Source organism: Arvicanthis niloticus, chromosome 12 (assembly GCF_011762505.2).
Source record: "Arvicanthis niloticus isolate mArvNil1 chromosome 12, mArvNil1.pat.X, whole genome shotgun sequence".
NCBI lineage: Eukaryota > Metazoa > Chordata > Mammalia > Rodentia > Muridae > Arvicanthis > Arvicanthis niloticus.
This window is the reverse complement of record NC_047669.1, coordinates 28,229,289-28,248,760: the sequence shown is the minus strand read 5'-3', so window position 1 is coordinate 28,248,760 and position 19,472 is coordinate 28,229,289. Positions and strand designations below refer to the sequence as shown.

Here is a 19,472-nt window from a genome sequence, read left to right as displayed (position 1 = left end):
CACTTTCACAATTTCCTTACCTGGCTTTCTCTGCCACATATTACCAACAGCTGAAAGCCTTTAGTGACCAGGACGGACACGCACGCGCGCACACACACACACACACACACACACACACACACACACACAAATATTTTACAAAGAATGATGTCATTCAAAGACTGACATTTCAGCTTTTATTATTAGAATACCTTGAAGAATTAGATCTGATTTGCATTGATATTTGCACATTGAATTATTAAAAAATTTTTGTAAGTTCTTTCCTTCATCAGATTTTAACACTTCAGTCCACAGAAGATAAAGTCACAGTTTAGCAAAGGTGTGACTTCCCATGGCTTCTCATATTTTTGAATCTTTGACCACCTGAGAAAAAAATTCCTGATTTGAGTCTTGGTTGATGAAAGGAAGGTTAGTGTCACACAAAGAAGTGACAAAGAATGTCTTTTTCTCTCCTTTGTCTCCTCTGACTGTCTGTCTTTCTCTGTCTTTCAGTCTGTCTCTCTGTCTGTCTTTCTGTCTCTGTCTCTCTCTCTCTCTCTCTGTGTCTCTTGCTCTCTCTAGCAAAGGGGATTGTTTCTCACTACATTTCAAATGACAGAGATTGCTTTTATTGGCATGATCTGAGTTACCTATTGAGATTTCTCAGTTCTATTAAATGAATTGTAGCTTCAGTGTACTGAGAGACTTGCAAATGAATATGCCAAGTGAATGATGAGGATCTCAGAAATGTGTGCACATTTTAAGTGATATGTTAGCCTCAAACATCATTAGAATGTAGATAGAAAAAGACAAAGTAGGAAATTCTATGCAGTGTTACTTGCAAACCTCCTCATCTAAGGTGATAGAAATATGACAGTGAATTTACATATCAAGTAGTTTTATATATGTATGTGTATGCGCACACCAACACAGTCACTGAAACACAAGACTCACAGCAGTTCCTACAGTAGCTCGGTGCTTGGTAGATACAGCTCATGGCCCTGGCTATATCAGAAAGATGCTTTGTCTTTAGAGGCAGGCTCTTCCAAATTCATCTTGTACTGAAAGCACCTGGAGAGCTTATTAATGACCACAGTGTTGGGCCCCACACTCAGACTTTGATTTGGGTGAATCTCGAATGGGGTTTAATAACACAAATATCTACCAAGTTCTTCCTTGCTGCTGTTGGTGATGATGTAGGTACTGTCCTGTTGAGAATTCTGCTGGAGAGATGGCTCAGCTGTTAAACTGATAGACACTGATTGCTCTTCCAGAGGTCCTGAGTTTAATTCCCAGCAACCACTTGGTAGCTCACAACTATCTGTGATGGAATCTGATGCCCTCTTCTGGTGAGTCCAAACAATTTTTTTTTTTTTTTTTTTTTTTAAGAATTCTGCTATGGATATTGAGAGACTGGTTTCATTCCTTAAATCATCAACTAGGTGAACCAAGAATTTGAGATCAGTTCTTACTGTCTAACCAGATAACCACATCAATTTAGGTCTATAATTTACTCTGTAGCATCTACAATGATGGTAATAATAGAAAGTAGTTGAGTAATGCTTTTTATCTTTAATCAATCACCTTGATGTGCATTATTACCCTTGGAGCAACAGAAGCATCCTGATAGGTCAACTGTTATTAATATTTTGTAGATGAGACATAGGCTATCTAAAGTTTCTTTCTCCAGCCATGAAAGTAAATTATGGGTAGGAGGGACTTGAACTCAGCCTTTTAGAATTCAAATTTTGTCCCTTCTGTACCACATCATGCTCTCTTTCAATCTTTTATATCTACGGAGAACTCTCCATTTTCCAGGCTCCTTTCATATTCATAATCTCTTTTGATCCCTCCAAGCAGCAGTGTGAGGTGGGCAGGCCACATGTTGTTGTCGACATTTTGAAGATAAAGCTATTATAAAAGATGATGAGAAAAGTGGCTACTGTCATTCAGACTTCATTTCCTCATACACTAAACTAGTTTTTTTCCTGCAATATTTAGCAGCAGTGTCTGATGTAGCAAGAACATTAGAGGCCAATAGCCCCGTGACAAACACTAAGTGACATAGTATTATAGCCCACAGTAACCTTTTTTCTTCTTCTCTTCCCCTGTAGTGATGGATTTGGAAGAAAAGGGGGTGACGATCCAGTTGGGATGTATTCAATAGGTAAGTGTGAACAGAGTGTTAAATTCTACAGTTTAGACACCAAGGAAGCAGCTTTGTCTGAATTTGAAGATTCTTTTTCTATAGCCCAGGGCTTTGCCTAGTTAAATATTCATTTAAACCACCTGGGGCTTTTGATGGGCTGCAGATTCAGATTGGGGTGGTCTGTGCTAAGAACCAATATTATTTCATTTCTATAACATTTTCTACAAAGCACCAAGGTGATGTCAATTCTAATGACCAGTATTCAATTCTAATAGACAGAAATAACCCTACTTTTCAAAACTACATTTTAAAATATTTTTATATATCATCCTCCCAGTGTCTTGGTTGAAACAAAAAGTTAAAAATAAGAGATGTTTTAACAATATTGAGTCAAATTGTGTGTGTGTGTGTGTGTGTGTGTGTGTGTGTGTGTGTGTGTATTCTGTGACTAGGTATCCCTTTTACTAGGCTATTTATATGCCTCAGCACCCTTTAACCTCCTTTGTCACAAGACTTTGTATGAAGCTCCAGCAGCTCTGCCTATGTTGTGCTCATTGTATAGACATAGAATTCCAAGCTCAGCTCAGGTTCACTCTACCTGAATCCAGATTTTAATCATTCTCTCAAGATATTTTCCAAATACATTAAGTTCCATATGCATCTCTTACAATGTTAGCATTCCTGTGTTTGAGATGATCATTCAGGTCAACTGACCGTCACAAGAGATTATGTCATAGGAGGAGGCAATTTTTTCTACCCTAGGTAAGTTTGATCATCAGCTAGTTTGTGGCCTCGAAGCTTGTTCCCACCCGACCCTCAATACAGTACAGTTCAATGGAGTGGTAGTGTTGACATCTTTGTTGACAAAGGAAAAAGTTCTTTCTCAGCCATAAAAACCTGAGGTATAAATGCCACAGTTCCAAAAGGCAAGGGAGGGACTGTGTTTTAGAGATGGATAAATAGAGTGTAGCAAAACTATAGTGTAGGGAAGCTGTCTTTAAATTTCACCTGTAAGCAGGGAACAACAAAGAGTCTGGTTTCTCATAGTAAGCACCTCCCTTACTTACATTAGAAATATTTATTGAACACTTATTCCTTTTGAGCCAGATATCATAACGGGAAGTGAGGATGCAAAACTGCTTCCTTTTGTGAGGAAAATAGAAACTGAAAATGCAAAGACTTGTTTGAGACAATTACTGACAGATAATTGCTGAGAAGTAAAACAATAATCACTGATCATAAAAGAGTGATAAAAAATATCAAAGGGGAGGGGTGGAGAGATGACTCATCAGTTTAAAGCACTGACAGTTAAGAGCTCTTCTAGAGGTGCTGAGTTCAATTCCCAGGAACCACATGGTAGCTCACAACCAGCTGTAATGGCATCCAATGCCCTCCCTCTTCTGGTGTGCCTAAAGAGACTAGGAGTGTACTCACATACATTAAAAAAAGAAATAAATATATACTGATAATAATAATAACATCAAAGGGTATTCACTTCAGCGCACCTTCCCTAGCCAACAGTGCAAAGATGTAAGTCAGACATATTTTCAGATACATGGATGACTCAAGGCAAAAAAGAATGCAAATAGAACCTAAGTAGAGAACTTGCATGAAATTTCCAAAATCATTTAACAAGGAATTAATGAAATGATCAGTTTGGGTAGTTTTGTAACTCCTGTATATTGTTTACAGTTTAACTGGTGTCCTCCTGTGCATCAGTCCTTTACCACTGTCATGTAGTGTCTTGAGAATAGATACATGGATAACGGATAGCTTGCAAACTTTTCAAGAGCTTACAAAAGAAGGTTGACAAGATGGCTGGCAGGTAAAGGCTCTTGCTACTATGAGTTTGATCCCCAGAACTCTTACAGAAAGAGAGAAAAATGACTCCCACAAACTATCCTCTGGCATCCACATGCATGCCATAGCATGTGAACACACACACATGCACATAATGTTAACCAAATAAAAGTCTTGTGAGCTAATGAAAGATGAATAACCAAAGAGATGAAATCTTATGACTTGTATGATACTATGTTCTTGGAGAAAGAGTCATGTTGAAAGGTTTCCAATTTTTGCTGGCAAAAGCATGAAGAATGTGGAGTGAGAACTCATGTAAAGGAGAAAACTGAAATCTGAATAGGGAATATTCTTACATGTAAGGCATATAATCTACTGCATAAATTTGAATGGTTTGCGATTCAGAGGTACAATTATCAATGGGATAAGGGTTTTAAAGCCTTGCTAAGTGGTTTGAATTTTAGTCCAAAGGCCCTGGGATATTGGAAATCAAGAGGGATATTAATACAAATGTTTTATATTGAGAAATAATAGTAACGAATCTAATGAGAAAACTAATGAATACAGGGGAAATAAAATATTGCTTAGACTGTACTGCGACAGTGACATCAGGAAAGATAAAAGGATTCAGTTACTAACAATGGAATTAAAACAGTATCCAAAATTAATCCTTGCTCTGGCAAAAAGAGAAAAAGGATGTAGGATCACATGTGTCTTTCTAGCTCAAAGAGTGTTTACCTTGTTGTGGATACTTCAAAAAGATTATACTATGCATTTAGTATTTTGGTTAAGGGTAAGCAAAGAAATCAGACAAGCCTTGTGGGAGTCTGCTCTCCATTCCTCCATTGTGTGGATAACATAGATGGTTTCAGATCATTAGGCTTGATTGCACACACCTCTACCCACCGAACCATATCACAGACCCTATGACCATCTCTTAACACTAATCCTCTGGCCCTTATGCTTCTGAATTCCATGAGCTTGTGCTTTTTTTTAACTGGGAAAAAGAGTAAAATATATACCAGTGTAGAAATACAATGTGTTTATCTAGACCTATCATCACCTTTTTTCCCACTAATCTACCTTTCTATGTGTATGTGTGCTTTTTGTATGCATGAGACCATGTATGTTATTATGTCACGTAATATATACAATTGATGCCTGATGACATATTTACAAGTAAAGGTCTAAAAACTTATAGTATAATTTTTTAAATTTTCTTCCTGCTTTCTTAGAGTCAGAAACAAAATATTAATATACAAGTTCAAACTGAGTGTCTTCAAATCAAAGGATTTAAGCATGAAAAGTAGAGTGACCAGACACTATTAACATCATGGTTTAACATAAAGATCTCCATCCAAATTTTCGCAGGCACTGTTGTGCCAAGACTTTAAATGTGCTGTGTTGTATGGCTAAGATAATCTTTCTTCCTCTGTTTTCTCAGACAGGTACTATTCATTTATGAAATCTCAGCATAATATCCCCTCAGGGCAGCTTTGCTGGCTCTGCAGATTTTGCTATATGGCCCTGTTTTATGGTCTTATTGAATGCCATAATTTTCTTTTACAATGTATGAATCTAATTAAAGGGTTATTCATGCAATTATTAGTTTAATGCTCTACTCTCTTGTTGAACTATAAGGTTCATTTGTTCAGGGACCACGTCTGTCTTACACTTCAATGTGTCTTTTTTCTTTTTTTTTAACAGAGTGAGCACTCTAGAAATAATTCTGACCTAATGAACAAGTCATGTGTGGGTGAGCAAGATGAATCTGAACACAATTCTGTATTAATAGAAGACAAAACTAGAAGCCAGTATTTTAGTTAGACACTGAAAAAAAAACCATTATTTTTCTTTATTTTGTTTTTTAAAAGAAATATGGAATATTAATTATAAATAATGCAAGGCATACTAGCACTTTGCAGACTATGTTGTAGCTCTATTCTGCTGTGAGTTGTCAGTTTGGAATTAGTGGGCTTTACACAGAAAGTTTATAGATTTGAATCTTCTGCACCTGTATGCTACAAATGTCCACTCGGTGGCCCCTTGGGAAAATGTCTAGGATGAAGGTACAGAGAATTAGTTTTATAAAATCTAAACCACAAATTACACAAATTCTCTATGCTAAATATGAGGTCACACTAAACTAACATGATATCTCAAAAAGGAAGTACTAGGAGTAGGTACTTGTGGTGTTTTGACTTAAAGTAATGACTTGGTTTAACGGTTTATGTTTATTCCAAAGCCATGTAGCAAAACTTTTCTTAAGTAAGATTTCTATTGTCTCCACTGGTGTAAAACTTTGCTTCTAGCTCATCAGGAAAATTACATAGTATATCTTGAGCTGATCTCATTAGCCTATGGGGTAAAATCCTCGGAATACTTTTTGAAATTTCTAGGGAGAAAAAGCTACCAAGGCTGTGAAAAGCTTTATAGAAACAGAGGCACACCATCTCTTTCTGCAAACTTGACCAAGAGCTCCTGACACCACATGAGGCACATTTGAGAGAAGGTTTCCTTATGATGGCCAGAAGAAAGAGCCAGAAGCAGCGAGCCATGCGATGGTTATGATGAACGAGGCACTGATCAGGAAGGGGAAGCAAAAGTCCTGTACAAAATACATGTAATGGTGCAGTAATCCCCAACAACCACAGGGCTATGAAAGTCTAACTTAATTAAGAGAGAAAAATAGGTCATATTTAATAACCTCACGTGTGACACTCATTTCGATGATATAAAATAACTAAAAGATGAGATCAATTTAACATTCAGGATTTTAAGATTGGTCTCTTTTTCAAGTGAGGTATCTTGATTTTGAATATCTTGATTTTGAAAACATAGAAAGTTTATGATACTTCCAGTTTTCTTCTTTAAAATGTTTGCAATATAGTTGGGGGGAAAGGATCAAAAGAAGGAGAAACAAAATAATCTAATCAAAACACTCATAAGAAATGAACTGAGATAATATTCTTTTCAAAAATTACACCATTCATTTTTTTTCTTTCTTGCTCCCTTTTCATGGCATCAAATGACAAGTAATCAGACATTTGTGATTCCCTGCATGGCATTTTCTCCTTTCAGGTCTCTGTGTCCCCTGTGGGGTCTAGCTAATCACAGGTACATTTCCTCTGGAAGGCAGTCCCACTCTGTACTGTGAAAGGCACAATTAATAATTGAACAAAGCTAGCTGGATTTTCACTATCACATGGCAATATTTTGCAGGCAGCTCAGCTGTCACACTGGTAGCAAGTCTCTTTCTCAGATGTCTCCACAAAAGGTGGCACCGGATTGCCTAAAAATATGACCCTTCTCCAATTTTCAAACTCTCTCTCTCTCTCTCTCTCTCTCTCTCTCTCTCTCTCTCTCTCTCTCTAAAAGAGGAGACAAATCAAGTTCTCACTCCTGTCAGTAGGAAGAAGTGTTTGGTCAAGTGATTATTTGGTTATTTAAGCCTTGTGTGAGAGATGAAAGAGCAAGCATGGAAAGTGATATATGTCCATTGTAAGGAGAAGAATGATTTGATATTGAGTGTGCAAATACAAGGAGATGTTCTGTGTGCACAAGTATGCAACTTGATCTAGAGAGAAAACCTGCATATACATCCATAGAAGAACAGAGAAGAAACCTGACATAGGATACATACAAAACCCTATGGACTAAGCACGACTTTGGTAAATCTTTGTTTATGTCTCTGGCTATGGTCTTAAGCAGAGGTGTGTACATTGTAACCCAAGGGAAAAAATAATGTATTTTGGGTTTTGCAAACTAAGTACTTTGGTTGCTGTTACCAAAGTATGTTGTTTTAGATCAAAGGAAACCATAGATCAAATGCAAGTAATTCAGCATGGCAGTGTTTGCTCAAAACTTTATGCATCTCTACTCAAGTTTGAAGTTCATATATTTGTTTTGTATTTAAAATTAGGATTCCTTTGATTATTGTAACTATTCAGGAAATAACATAACCACTATTGCTTTCAGGCAGTGAGTACATGACAGGTCCAGGCACACAGGCTATAATGTGCTGACCCCTGGTATTTAACTCATGAGCTTCCTTGTGAGTACATCCAATTTTTGTAGTTCATTTTGAAGTCAGAGTCCTGGAAGTATATGAAATACTGTCTTAACTATGCATGGTGCCACTGGTCGGTCCCCTGTTCTTTGTTTCAATTGAATCATCACAGAAACCATGCTCTTCAGGGTTCATACAAAACCTTATGGACTAAGGATGATTTTGGTAAATTTTTGATTATGTCTCTGTCTATCGTCTCAAGCAGAGATGTATACATTGTAATCTAAGGGAAAAATTAATGTATTTTAGGTTTTGTGAACTAAGTACTTTTGATCTTGAAAGTCTATTTTCATGACAACAAACTAGCAAAGAGTGTGATGGTTTGGCTCTATCTCAGAATGTTTCTAAAAGTGAGCACAAAAAAGGAGTATTTGGAGGTTCAAGTGAAAAATTTGCCCTGAAAATACTATTTCCTACTCAAAATTTCATCAAAAGAAGGAGTGTCTGTCTTTTAATATGGCTCCTTATTGATCATGAACATAAATTTCTTTAATTTTACATTTTTTTATTTTTTTAATCTACTACTTGGCCCTTGAATGACATTAAAATATTAATAAAATATTTAAATTAATTTAAATTTGATTACAAAAGGTGAGAAAAGTTAAAAGTAATCACGTGAAAACAGGAGTGTGGTTTGTATATGAGTCTGAGGCCATAAACACCTAAGTGGAATGTTAAAAATCAATTTTATGAATCTGTAATTTATATAAAATAATTTATGTTCTTAATAGATTGGTCATAAATTGGGTGGCAAGTCTACCAACAGTCAGTGCAATGAAGGGTTTGTGATAATTTATATAATATCTCTGGACCTGCAAGAAACAAACCATTGCTATGGGAAAGACAAGTAGAGATACTGAAAACAAAGAGGCAGGTTTCAGAAAGAGACTTTTCAAAGTAAAACTATGGAAAGGTTTGAATACATTTCCCATAACATTATAGCAAACAGGATGGTTTTAGATGTCTTTGTCAAAATATTTAAAAACAAGACAGTATTTTTAAGTTAAGTTGCCAGTAGCTGAAAACAGCATTGTTACACTTAGTACCAGGTAGGTTGGGTATAATGTGAGTTTTTCAGGAAGAAAGTACTTTGAAAAATTTATTTACTTCTAGAAAAAGAAGTGCAACCTCCAAAAAGCTATGTTCTTGATGACCATCTGTGTGTTTTCTCCATGTGAGGTACAAAGTGAGTCTGTGAGGGAATGTATTTTATTATTAATAAATGATGGGAAATAAATATATATATAATATGGTTGAGGTTTGAATAGCATTTTCGTACAAGGATGGAGGTCTCCAAAAGACTATTTGCCTAAACAGAAGAGCATTTTTACAAAGTTGAGCCAAATTTTTCCTGGAAATTAATTTGGACTATGATGTCAAATGGAGGTACTCTATTATCTTGCCACAAAAAATAAAAAAAAAATTTAGAAACACTGTAATCAATCAAACACTACCGTGGTCTCAGGATGAGTCTCATTGTACACGTAGTTTTATATGCATACATTCTAAAGTCACTTACCTTGGAAATTAAGTGTCTAGACATTTTTTAAAAGAGAAGTTATAAGAGACTATCACACATAAGCCAGTTAAAAGGTGAGACCTTTTTTTTACTAACATAATTTTTTTCTAAGAATAATCTATAATTGATTTATAATTGATTTATAATTGACTTGGTAGATATTCTTTTTGGAATAATTAAAGAGCAGGAATATTACTTATAAATTGTGGTATTTGAAAACACCTAGATTTGCATGGAAGAAAGCATAATTTGAATAGGAGGGGAGGATGCAGCTATTTAATCCTGAATCATCAGGCAACGTGCTAAAAATGTGTTCACAAACCATGAGAGCCTTGGGACCTAGTAAAGATGAGGGGGGACAGGAAGGGTGCAGAACACATTCTAAGGAAGTCATATTATGAATTTAACTGAATTGGTGTCATTATCTAGATTCAATGCTATACTCCCACAGCCTGTTTCATTCCTGACAACCATCACAGAGGTAGAAGCCAAGTCCGGACTTAGGAAGCAGAGATAGTTTTTGTTCCTAATTTCTTCACATGGTGTTACCACAAAGGAGGAAACTCCATAGGAAACCAAGATTGAAATGTCTTTTAAAACTTATGTAAAATGGTATATATAAAACATTTCCCAAAGACACCAAACCACGAAAACATTGTATATTTTAGAAATATACTTTATTTTTAAAATATCTTAATTGAAATAAATTGTATCACTTCCATTCATCTCCTCAGCCCCTCCCATATCACATGCCCTCAAGTTGATAGTCTCTTTTTCTTTGATGGTTAATGTTACATACCTTGTATATATGTGTGTATTTGCATTATTTAATGCTCTTATAGTTGTTTCTTTGAGGGTTAGTCTATTTTGAATGACAATTTTATGTATCCCCATTTATACACAAGATAGATAGATAGATAGATAGATAGATAGATAGATAGATAGATAGATAGATAACTAAGTTATTTAAAGAGATGTACACAAAAAACTATGGGAACACTATACAACATTTAAACTGCAGTTTTTCTGACTTTGCATTAAAAGTTTGCACATTTGCCCTTTTGATTCAATAGAATCTTAAATAATATACGTTATCTAAGAATGTAGCCAGTTGCTTACCAAGTGGTGTAAGGTGTCTCCAGGTGATAACAGGTTCAGGGCGCCCATTGGCCATGCAGACCAGGGTTACATTGCTGCCCTCATTCACAGTGACATCCGAGGAGATGTTGGAGATCTTTGGTGGAACTGTAGATGGAAGGAAGTAGAACAGGTGATCATAATCATGCCAGCAACAGCAAACTGCAGCAATGATCTATACAAGCAACATTAGTACATTTTAGATATCATTAGTAAATTTGAAATTTCCTGCTAGGTTGCCAGGATACTTTTAATTCCTATACTTGATAGTAGCTCTCCAAATTAGTCTAGAGGTCCTTAAGCATCTATAAGGAGAACATAACCCCACACTATAGCCAGCTGAGTGCTGTAAGAAGTACTTAAGATTTGTATAATGAAACTGTATCAGATGCCTTCTGGTCAGAATAAATTAAAAGGTATGCACATTCTTAAAAATCTTACAATAAGCGATCTTATCGCCATCACTTGAATTCATTATTTCGTATATAGGGAAAAATATAACCCAACCTCCAAATGCAAAGAAAGGAACATTGATATTCAATGTAAGATCATACCATCCTGCTATTAGATGTGGTACCCACATGTAAAATGCATAAGATAATCAAATAGAAAGCTTCTATATATACTATACAAACTATACTATATAAACTTCTACATATACTGTATCCTAAATATAATATAGCAAGTTAGATGATATAAACTATATTAATAGGTATTGGGTTAAGTAGACATTATAACCATACCACAGCATTTATTTTTAATGCTACCATTAATAATATTCCTAACAATTGAATAAGTTAACTTTTATTAAATATACATCTACCATGATGTGTAGTATACATTAGAAATAACATTTTGTATAATAAAGATATTGTGTCCTGTGAGGGTTTTATCTACAGGCAAGCAACAGAGGCACAGATGCAAGTAAGTGAAAGCAGAAAACGAATGTGAATCCCAGCAGACTCCACTCTTAAAACACTCCTTGAACAGAATTTCATCTTCACAATCCAGTCAACCAGATGGCTGAAAAGGACAGAAATTACTTTTTGGTGATGTGAAAAATGAGTCCCCAAAGGCAAGCAGTACTGCCGCCTGGTCTCCTTCATTAGCGTCCAGGGTAGTGATGTTAGAACCCACTCCGGTGGGCTTTGCTTGCTGGGAAGTGTGGGAAGTGAATTACTCACAAATTTCATCACCGAAGCCACACACTGATTACAAATAGCGAGGTTTAGGGTGGATTGTGACTCTCCCTTTTTCTTCTCTCTTTAAACTCTGCTGCCTCTGTGGTAGCTGTGAAAGTGTACTTCTGAGGCAGGAGGACAAGAAAAGACGAGGGAGCTCAGTAATCAAAGAGCCTTGTTCCTTGTCACTCGTCCTACCCATTACAGACACTGTGTTCCTGCTCAGCTGGCACATTTTCTGCTTAAAGAAACAACTACAGGACAGTCTTCAGGGAGACACTGATGGTGCCTAGGAAAGCAACATCCGAGTGGTTCCCTGTGCCACGAGAAGGAAGCTGATGGAGCGCCTTCATGGCTTGAGTGTGCCTCGGACAAAGATATGATATACAGCCTTTGGACAAAAAGCGATGATGGCATCAAACCTACTGGCAGTGGAATACATCGATTCCCATCTTTAACAGTTTCACTTGGCTTTCTGTTAGCTTCCGGGGTTAAAGATTATTTTCCTGGATTTATTCAGTGAGTTGCAATAAAGACACTTAGGACAAGAACCTGAAAGGTCATACCCAAATTTTTAAGCAGGATCCTGAGGAGCAGAAAAGAATAATAGCTTGTCAAAGGTGATCCCATCAAGAACTACAGCTGGCCTTGCATCTCAGAGTTCCTGAGTGCTTAGTTGTTCTTTTGTTTAATATGCATAGTTTTTAATTTTTATTTGAGGAAGCCAGTGTTCTGAATGACCCCAAGTATGATACAAATAATCAATGACAGTACACAAATGAGCAAAACGTGACTGTTTTTAGCACTTCCTCAATTACCCCAAGCTTGTAATAGGAAGGTCTATAGCAGTTAAAAAAAACAGCCAAAATCCTGTTACAATTACAACTGAATTACAATGAAATGTAAGACATATACATAAACTTTTACAACCAAATGTGGGGCAATGTAATTTGTTATATAAAAGCACACAAACTTAAAAACAAAAAGTCCATTATTAGGAGTATTATTTCCAGATAATATTACTCATAATAAAATTATATGTTATATATACATGTATATGTATATATATAATATGTCACATATATCAAATATGTCATATACATATATATGTCTATATTAAGGACTTTGCACACACTTGTCATGTTAGTTAAGCCACTTGGGCAAATACAGGTAAACTAAAATGTAAATTTAGAGTAATTGACCAAGGTTATGTTCTAGTAATCAAATCATACTGACTGACATGATTAAGGTGAGTCCACTCAGGTCTGAGATACCAGGGATGCCTCTATGTTTGTGCAGAACATTGAAAAATAAATCCTATTGTATTGCTGTATTGTGCTTGCATTTGGGTTACTTCCTGTGGGTCACATCTCATTGATTTATATCAGGAGCTTCATATAAGAGTGTGCATGTGATATAAGATTTTATTTTCCAAAGAAATCACTCTTACTAATTTTCCAACTCAACATGTTAATTTCTTCAGGAATTGAGTGATGCTATATCATCACTCCTCTCAATTTCTACCTTAAACATGATGAATATATATATATATATATATACATATATATATATATATATATTCAATTGTCATACTATTTTTTCCTGAAATATTTAATTTATTGATATTAGTCTTTTTCTTCCAGAATTATCTGTTCTTGGGTTCCAAGACACCAAATTCAATAGCATTTCTTCCCACACTTCTGGTGATCATAATTTTGGTGATAATCTTATTCTTATTCAAAGCCTGTCTTTAAGGGTTTGGCTGATTTCTCATTTGTCCTGTCAGTTTGCCCATTTGAATGATCTTACCCACTTTATCACTTTAGATGCTAAAGTCATCATCAACGACTTCAGATCAGAAGGGAAGCAACTCTAACCCAGATTTCTGCTAGAATTTTTCTGTCCACATTTTTGACTAGTTCATATCTCTTCTGCATGCCTCACAAATATGTTATAGATCCATCTACTTTCTCATGAAATACTTGTGATTTATCATCTTAGTGAATGTGGTCATTATGCAAAGAGTTGTTTTGTGTTTGTTTTTTTTTAAGCATAAAAGAGATGATTGGGCAAACTCAAACACACCAACCAACCAACCAACCAACCAACCAACCAACCAAAGCCCTCAAATCATCTCTTTTGACAGTATATTTTTCATTGCCCCATATGGAATTGACTCTGTTGTAAATATCCTTCATTCCTGCATTTCTCCCTTGCTTTACTCCACTCAGCCTTATTTCAGACATCAACATTTTCTTCCTTCCTCCTTCTCCTCTTCCCCCTTGTCCTTCTCCTCGTTCTTTCTTTTGGGGATGAGCTTGAATTATTGGAAATGAATGAAATCTGGCTCTATGATACTATTTGTCTTCTCCGCATGGTGACCATCATACATTTTCTACAGTACAGCAACATTTTGTAAACTATAAGTGAGCATAATATCCCTTGAGTTATATTGCCTTCAAGATTTGATACCAGTGTTTTACTGTAGTTCAGAGCTCATTCTGATTACTTCTTGCTATCTCTCCAGCTTCATTTCCTTCTCCCTTTGCACTGCATCTTCTGAATTAGAAGTCAGATCTAAATAACTTTTGGTTCTGGGAATAGTTATCCTAGTACTTCTGCACAGAGCGATTTTTACTTTTTTTGTTTTTGTTTTGTTTTGTTTTATGTGGGGGACCCAACTCCTGCTTGGCTTTCAGCTAGTGAGTCTGTCTTCTGAATTTTATTCTCTTTCTGCCTATACTTCCTCTGCTCATGAGGTACTATTGGGTGAAGGACTGGCTCCTATGTTCTCACAAAACCAATGAGAGGCATAACACTGCTTCCCCAACAGAACACAAAAGCCTAAGTTTTAGATGACTTTCCTGGTAACATTAGTCATTTTGAGAGCTAGGTGGAAGGTTTTCTTACCTACTGAGTCCTGATATTTGGAATATGGTGGATGCTCAACCAGTGTTTAGAAAAACAAGACGTTCAACTCGACATCTATTCTTAAGACTTAAGCATGCCTTATTGATTTTTTTTTGACACAAAAGACCACATATTTCTTTTTCCCATCAAAATGTGGCCTTTAGCTACATTTTTGTAGCTACCTCTTTAGTCATCTATTTCACCACTAATGTTTTGACTGCTGGTTTTCATATTTAGGAGGGTTGTTTTGCTTGTTTAAATGAATCTCACCATGTTCTCTATCTGAAGCTCCCCAGTACCAGTGTTACAGTGTATACTACCATGGTTGCCTGACACCTTTTACTTTTTATGATCAAAACAACCAATTTTCCATGGCAGATCAGGTCATAGAGAGTAGAAGGAAGAACTTGGCGTTTCGTTTTCTCAGTTACAGGTTTTCTAAGTTTTAACTTTCTTCTTCTTGTTGTTCTTTTCTTAGGAGGAGTCACGTAGAGACACAACTTTCCTAATGAGGTGATTTTCTAGTTTATTCCTAAATTTCTGTAGAAGATCATACGATTTAAATTTAGAGCATCACCAGTAACAACAAGGTAGCAATTCAAAGACTTCATTTTATTTCCTCTTAAAAATTGTATAAATGTTCTAGAAAGTAAAATATTTGTCAAATTATTACTGTTGCTTCACACTGTGGACAGAGGAGATGCAGTAGGTGAAAAAAAATCACATAACTAATGAAAACAAACTGAAACTAATACTTTGTGTATTTTCTGAAATTCTTCCTCCAGGTCACATTTATTTCTATACAAGTGATGAAACATTGTGTTTCTACTTTCTCTTAATCCTCAGTGTGTATGACTAGCTAGGAAGTACAGTTTAACATGATAAACCTGTTTATACTAGCAAACACAAATTGATTTTCAAAGTCACCAGAACATTGATTTATGCTCAATCTTTGAGTCATTCTACCAGTCTGAATTGTTTGTTTTCTTTTGGGGCCATTGCCTTGCAGCCCTTTTTCATAAGATATTAGTGAGATTTATTATCGTTTCCTACATGCAACACCCTCATCTATTTGTTTAATGGTCTCAACTTATTCCATTTCAGTGATACCTCCAATTTGTCTGTATTATTTTGTTTTCTTAGTGACTAATGGGAGCTACTTAGGCTGAGAGGAACTGACCTTTTGATGTCTTGGTTCAATTTTCCGCAATTTATTTTCTGACTCTTAATTTCGTTTGTCATTATTTTTCTGTGTAGAAGTTTAACATTCCTTGACTTCATAAAGTTTTTTTTTAATGTCTCTTCTATCTTGTGTGTAGGTGTGCATAATCCTTTTCTAAAATATGATCAGTTACATACTTATAAATTTTTCTTTCAATAATTTATTTTCACATTGAAATATTTAAAGCATCTACAAATTTATGTATGGTGTGAGAAACAATAGCATTTTTTGATCCCTTAAATTTTAACTAATTTCCCCAAAACCATTAGGTAAAATTGTAAAATGTAAAATGTAGAAACCATTTTGGTTTTTACACATACTTCTACCAAGTGTTTTAAACTAGCTAGAATAGTCTTTCTGAGAATGATGTAACTATAAACCTTACTTACTATGACAGGTATTTTTATGAACATATTTGAAATTATGCCATTAATCTTTTACATACTCCATCATTGTGAGCTCCTATGGGCTACCATTATTATGAGGTAAATTTAAAAACTATTTTTATTGATGATAGTCTTTTATTGAAATAGATAAGATAGATAAATAAATTCTATGTTAAAGCAATGTGACTTTTAGCTACTCACTACAAAGTGAATGGTAATTTTTAAAATAATTCTAATATTGGGGTACACTTAAATACATCCATTCCTTTAGGTGTGCAATGAACCAGCACCACTCAAGATGACTACATTATCAGTCTATCACTGCCACAGGGGTTTTTACTCTAATTCCTCTTCTACTTTTTTCTACTTGGACTATCAACTTCTGTGGGCTTAGAACTGGCATATTTTCATCTTGTTAAGAAATATGTTTAATGTCTCACGTGAACCTGGATGTACACTTGGGAACCCAGCTATTTGCTAAGCTAAGGTAGAAGGACAATGGCTTGCTTTGTCAATAGAGTTCAAAACCACCCTGGGAAGCTTGGCAAAACCCTGCTCTAAAATAAGAAGTGGTCTGGGGTACAACTCAGTAATAGACATCTGTTTAGTATGTGCAAGCCTGGGATATTTCTCAGAACCTCTTTCTTCTGGTAAGGGACATTGGTTTTGCTTTGGGGAGACCACTCATCAAATAGGAATTTCATTCAGTTGACCTGTTTTCCCTTGGCTAAGAACTGTACACATAGCATCTGGGACATCCAGATTTGACCTCCTTAGAACATGATTCTTGATGAGAAATGACTCCAGAGAAGACATAGTTGTTTAAAATGCAGTAAACTGTTAAGAGCCCAGTCTGCTTCTCTTTGTGTCCATGTCTTTTCCATTTCCATTCCTTCCTACCATAGATACCACACATATCTTCATTTCTAGTCCATGTCAGTGTTTTTGCCCATAGGATGGAAATATTTAGCTCAAAATCAGAGTTGTGGGAGCCATCAACACACCTGGGCTCGCTGGCACTTCTGGCTTTGCTACTGTGCTCAGCTGAGCCTCTTGGATTTCAAGAGAAGAGGAGAGGGACAGCTGAAAAAGCCGCTAAAAATAAGGTAGAGTCCTAAATAAACATGCTTCCCAGACAGGCAACAAATGTCTTTTAAACAACTGCATTTCAAATATTATGTGTGACACAATTATAATAATGTATTTGTTGCTTACCTGAATTTTAAATTCAATGGGTTATTCTATATATGGTTTTTAATCCACTAAATCTGGTGACGTGAGGTGCAGCATGTCATAATAAAATTCAGCCTATGTGAGCTGAAAGGCACATGAGAAGTAAAAGATAACTCTTGCCTCATGCTTCCAAGTGTTGGAGTTGTTCGCTCAGCAGAAATAATTAAGAAACACAACCAAATGTCCACCATGTGAGAAAATTGGTTTCACTAGTTCCTGCAATTCTGGATCTCTAGAGATGCTTTACCTCTGCTTTCCAAGTTTAGGACTTTCTGTTTTTTATTTGAATCTATTAGTTAATATCTGTATTTTCCCCAGTAATCACCACCTTGTATTAGACACTTAAACCAGAGAATCTTAATTTTGCAAAATTAAAAGTGATCATGAGAGTAAGTTTCCACAGTGGCTTTTCCATGGCTACTGATTCTTCTCTGTCAGTAAATATTGCTTTAAAATAATACCAAACCTATGAAACCCTCTAAACTACCTGTGAATGGCTAGATCCCTCCACTTACCCTTACCCATGTGTGCTGCCTAATGAACGGGACAATGGGTCAGAGGAAACCAAACAAGTACTCCCAGGATAGGATCAACATTAGTCAACTGGCCCATTTCCATAATCTCAAATAATTTGTTTTCTTACTTATATGAAATATAAAATACTATGATTCTGTTGTTGTTGTTGTTGTTATAATTTCTGTTTACTTTTGGAGATGGGTCTCATGTACCCCAGGTCCAGTACATGCCTAGGAAGATGACTTTGAATTCCTGATCCTCCTGCCTGCATCTGGTGGTAACCAGTGCTGAGGATTAAACCTTGGCACATACTAGGCAAGTGCTCTGCCATTGAACTATAGCTCTAGCTCTCAATCCCATTTCCAATAATAGAACTGGTCTCATTAATTTCTGTCCATTCAAAGTTAAGATAAGATGTATATATTATTGTAGGGTGTAGAGTAGTAAGATACATGTCTACCAGGACTCAGGAGCTGAGGCAAGAACATCGTGAGTTCTGCGCCAGCTTGGTGGCATGTGAAGGCACTATCAAAACAAAACAAACAAACAAAAAAAAGAGACAAAAAAAGAAAAACACATTCTCAGCTCCTTCATGTCTACATTTTCTTAGACACAGACAGAGAAAATGAACTGTATCATTTGTACATGTAAGTATAAAAGAACTGGGCCCAGGAGCATATGGGATGCTTCTGGAGCAGCATTTAACTTTAGTAAATATGATCCCAAGAGTCAACAAGAAGAATACAAATATACAAGTAACACATAAATGCCGTCTTGTGAAACATCAAACGTCTATCCAGCTTGGCATTTTCCTTCTGAAAATGCCACAAAAGTGTGTTTTGCTATATGATATAGGAGTTTCCAGGATGGATGACAGAGTAGGAAAATCCAACACAGTGTGTTCAATTGAGCATCAAGAGACTCTCATCCCATCCTGTTCTGAAACTAATTCATAGTGTTTCAAATTTGTGTCTCATGTTTACGTTTCAATCCTCAATGAACACATTAATATTACATTTATATAATCTCTCTGATACTCTGTTTCCTTGTCTAGATAATGGGAGTAATGGATAATTTCAATACTGAGCAATATTACTGGGTTGATAGTAGGGTCAAATGAAAGTAAGACTGTGAACTAGACCTCTAGACTTTAAAAAATTCTATAAATACAACTATTATTTATTATATGCTAAAAAGAAACTAATACAGCAATGCTGGCTTAACCCTTTCTTGGAATACATTCATTTCATGTTGGTGGCAGTCTAGTTGTATATTATGTAATTTTGGTGTGTGGCATTTGATATTACATCCTAATATTACTAAAAAGCATAAGTGATTGCTATTATGCATAGTTAATTATGAATACCAGCA

The 19,472-nt window shown here is 35.7% G+C and overlaps 1 protein-coding gene across 6 annotated transcripts in view; it reads right to left on the bottom strand.

The window, feature by feature from the left end:
• Positions 1 to 19,472, bottom strand: part of Lsamp (limbic system associated membrane protein) — a 2,034,784-nt gene that overhangs the window by 206,510 nt on the left and 1,808,802 nt on the right. For all 6 annotated transcript variants that reach the window (XM_034514988.2, XM_034514986.2, XM_076942923.1 and 3 more), the window contains one exon: positions 10,636 to 10,761. In XM_034514988.2, the coding sequence (XP_034370879.1) occupies positions 10,636 to 10,761 (126 nt within the window). The remainder of the gene's footprint in view (positions 1 to 10,635; positions 10,762 to 19,472) is intronic.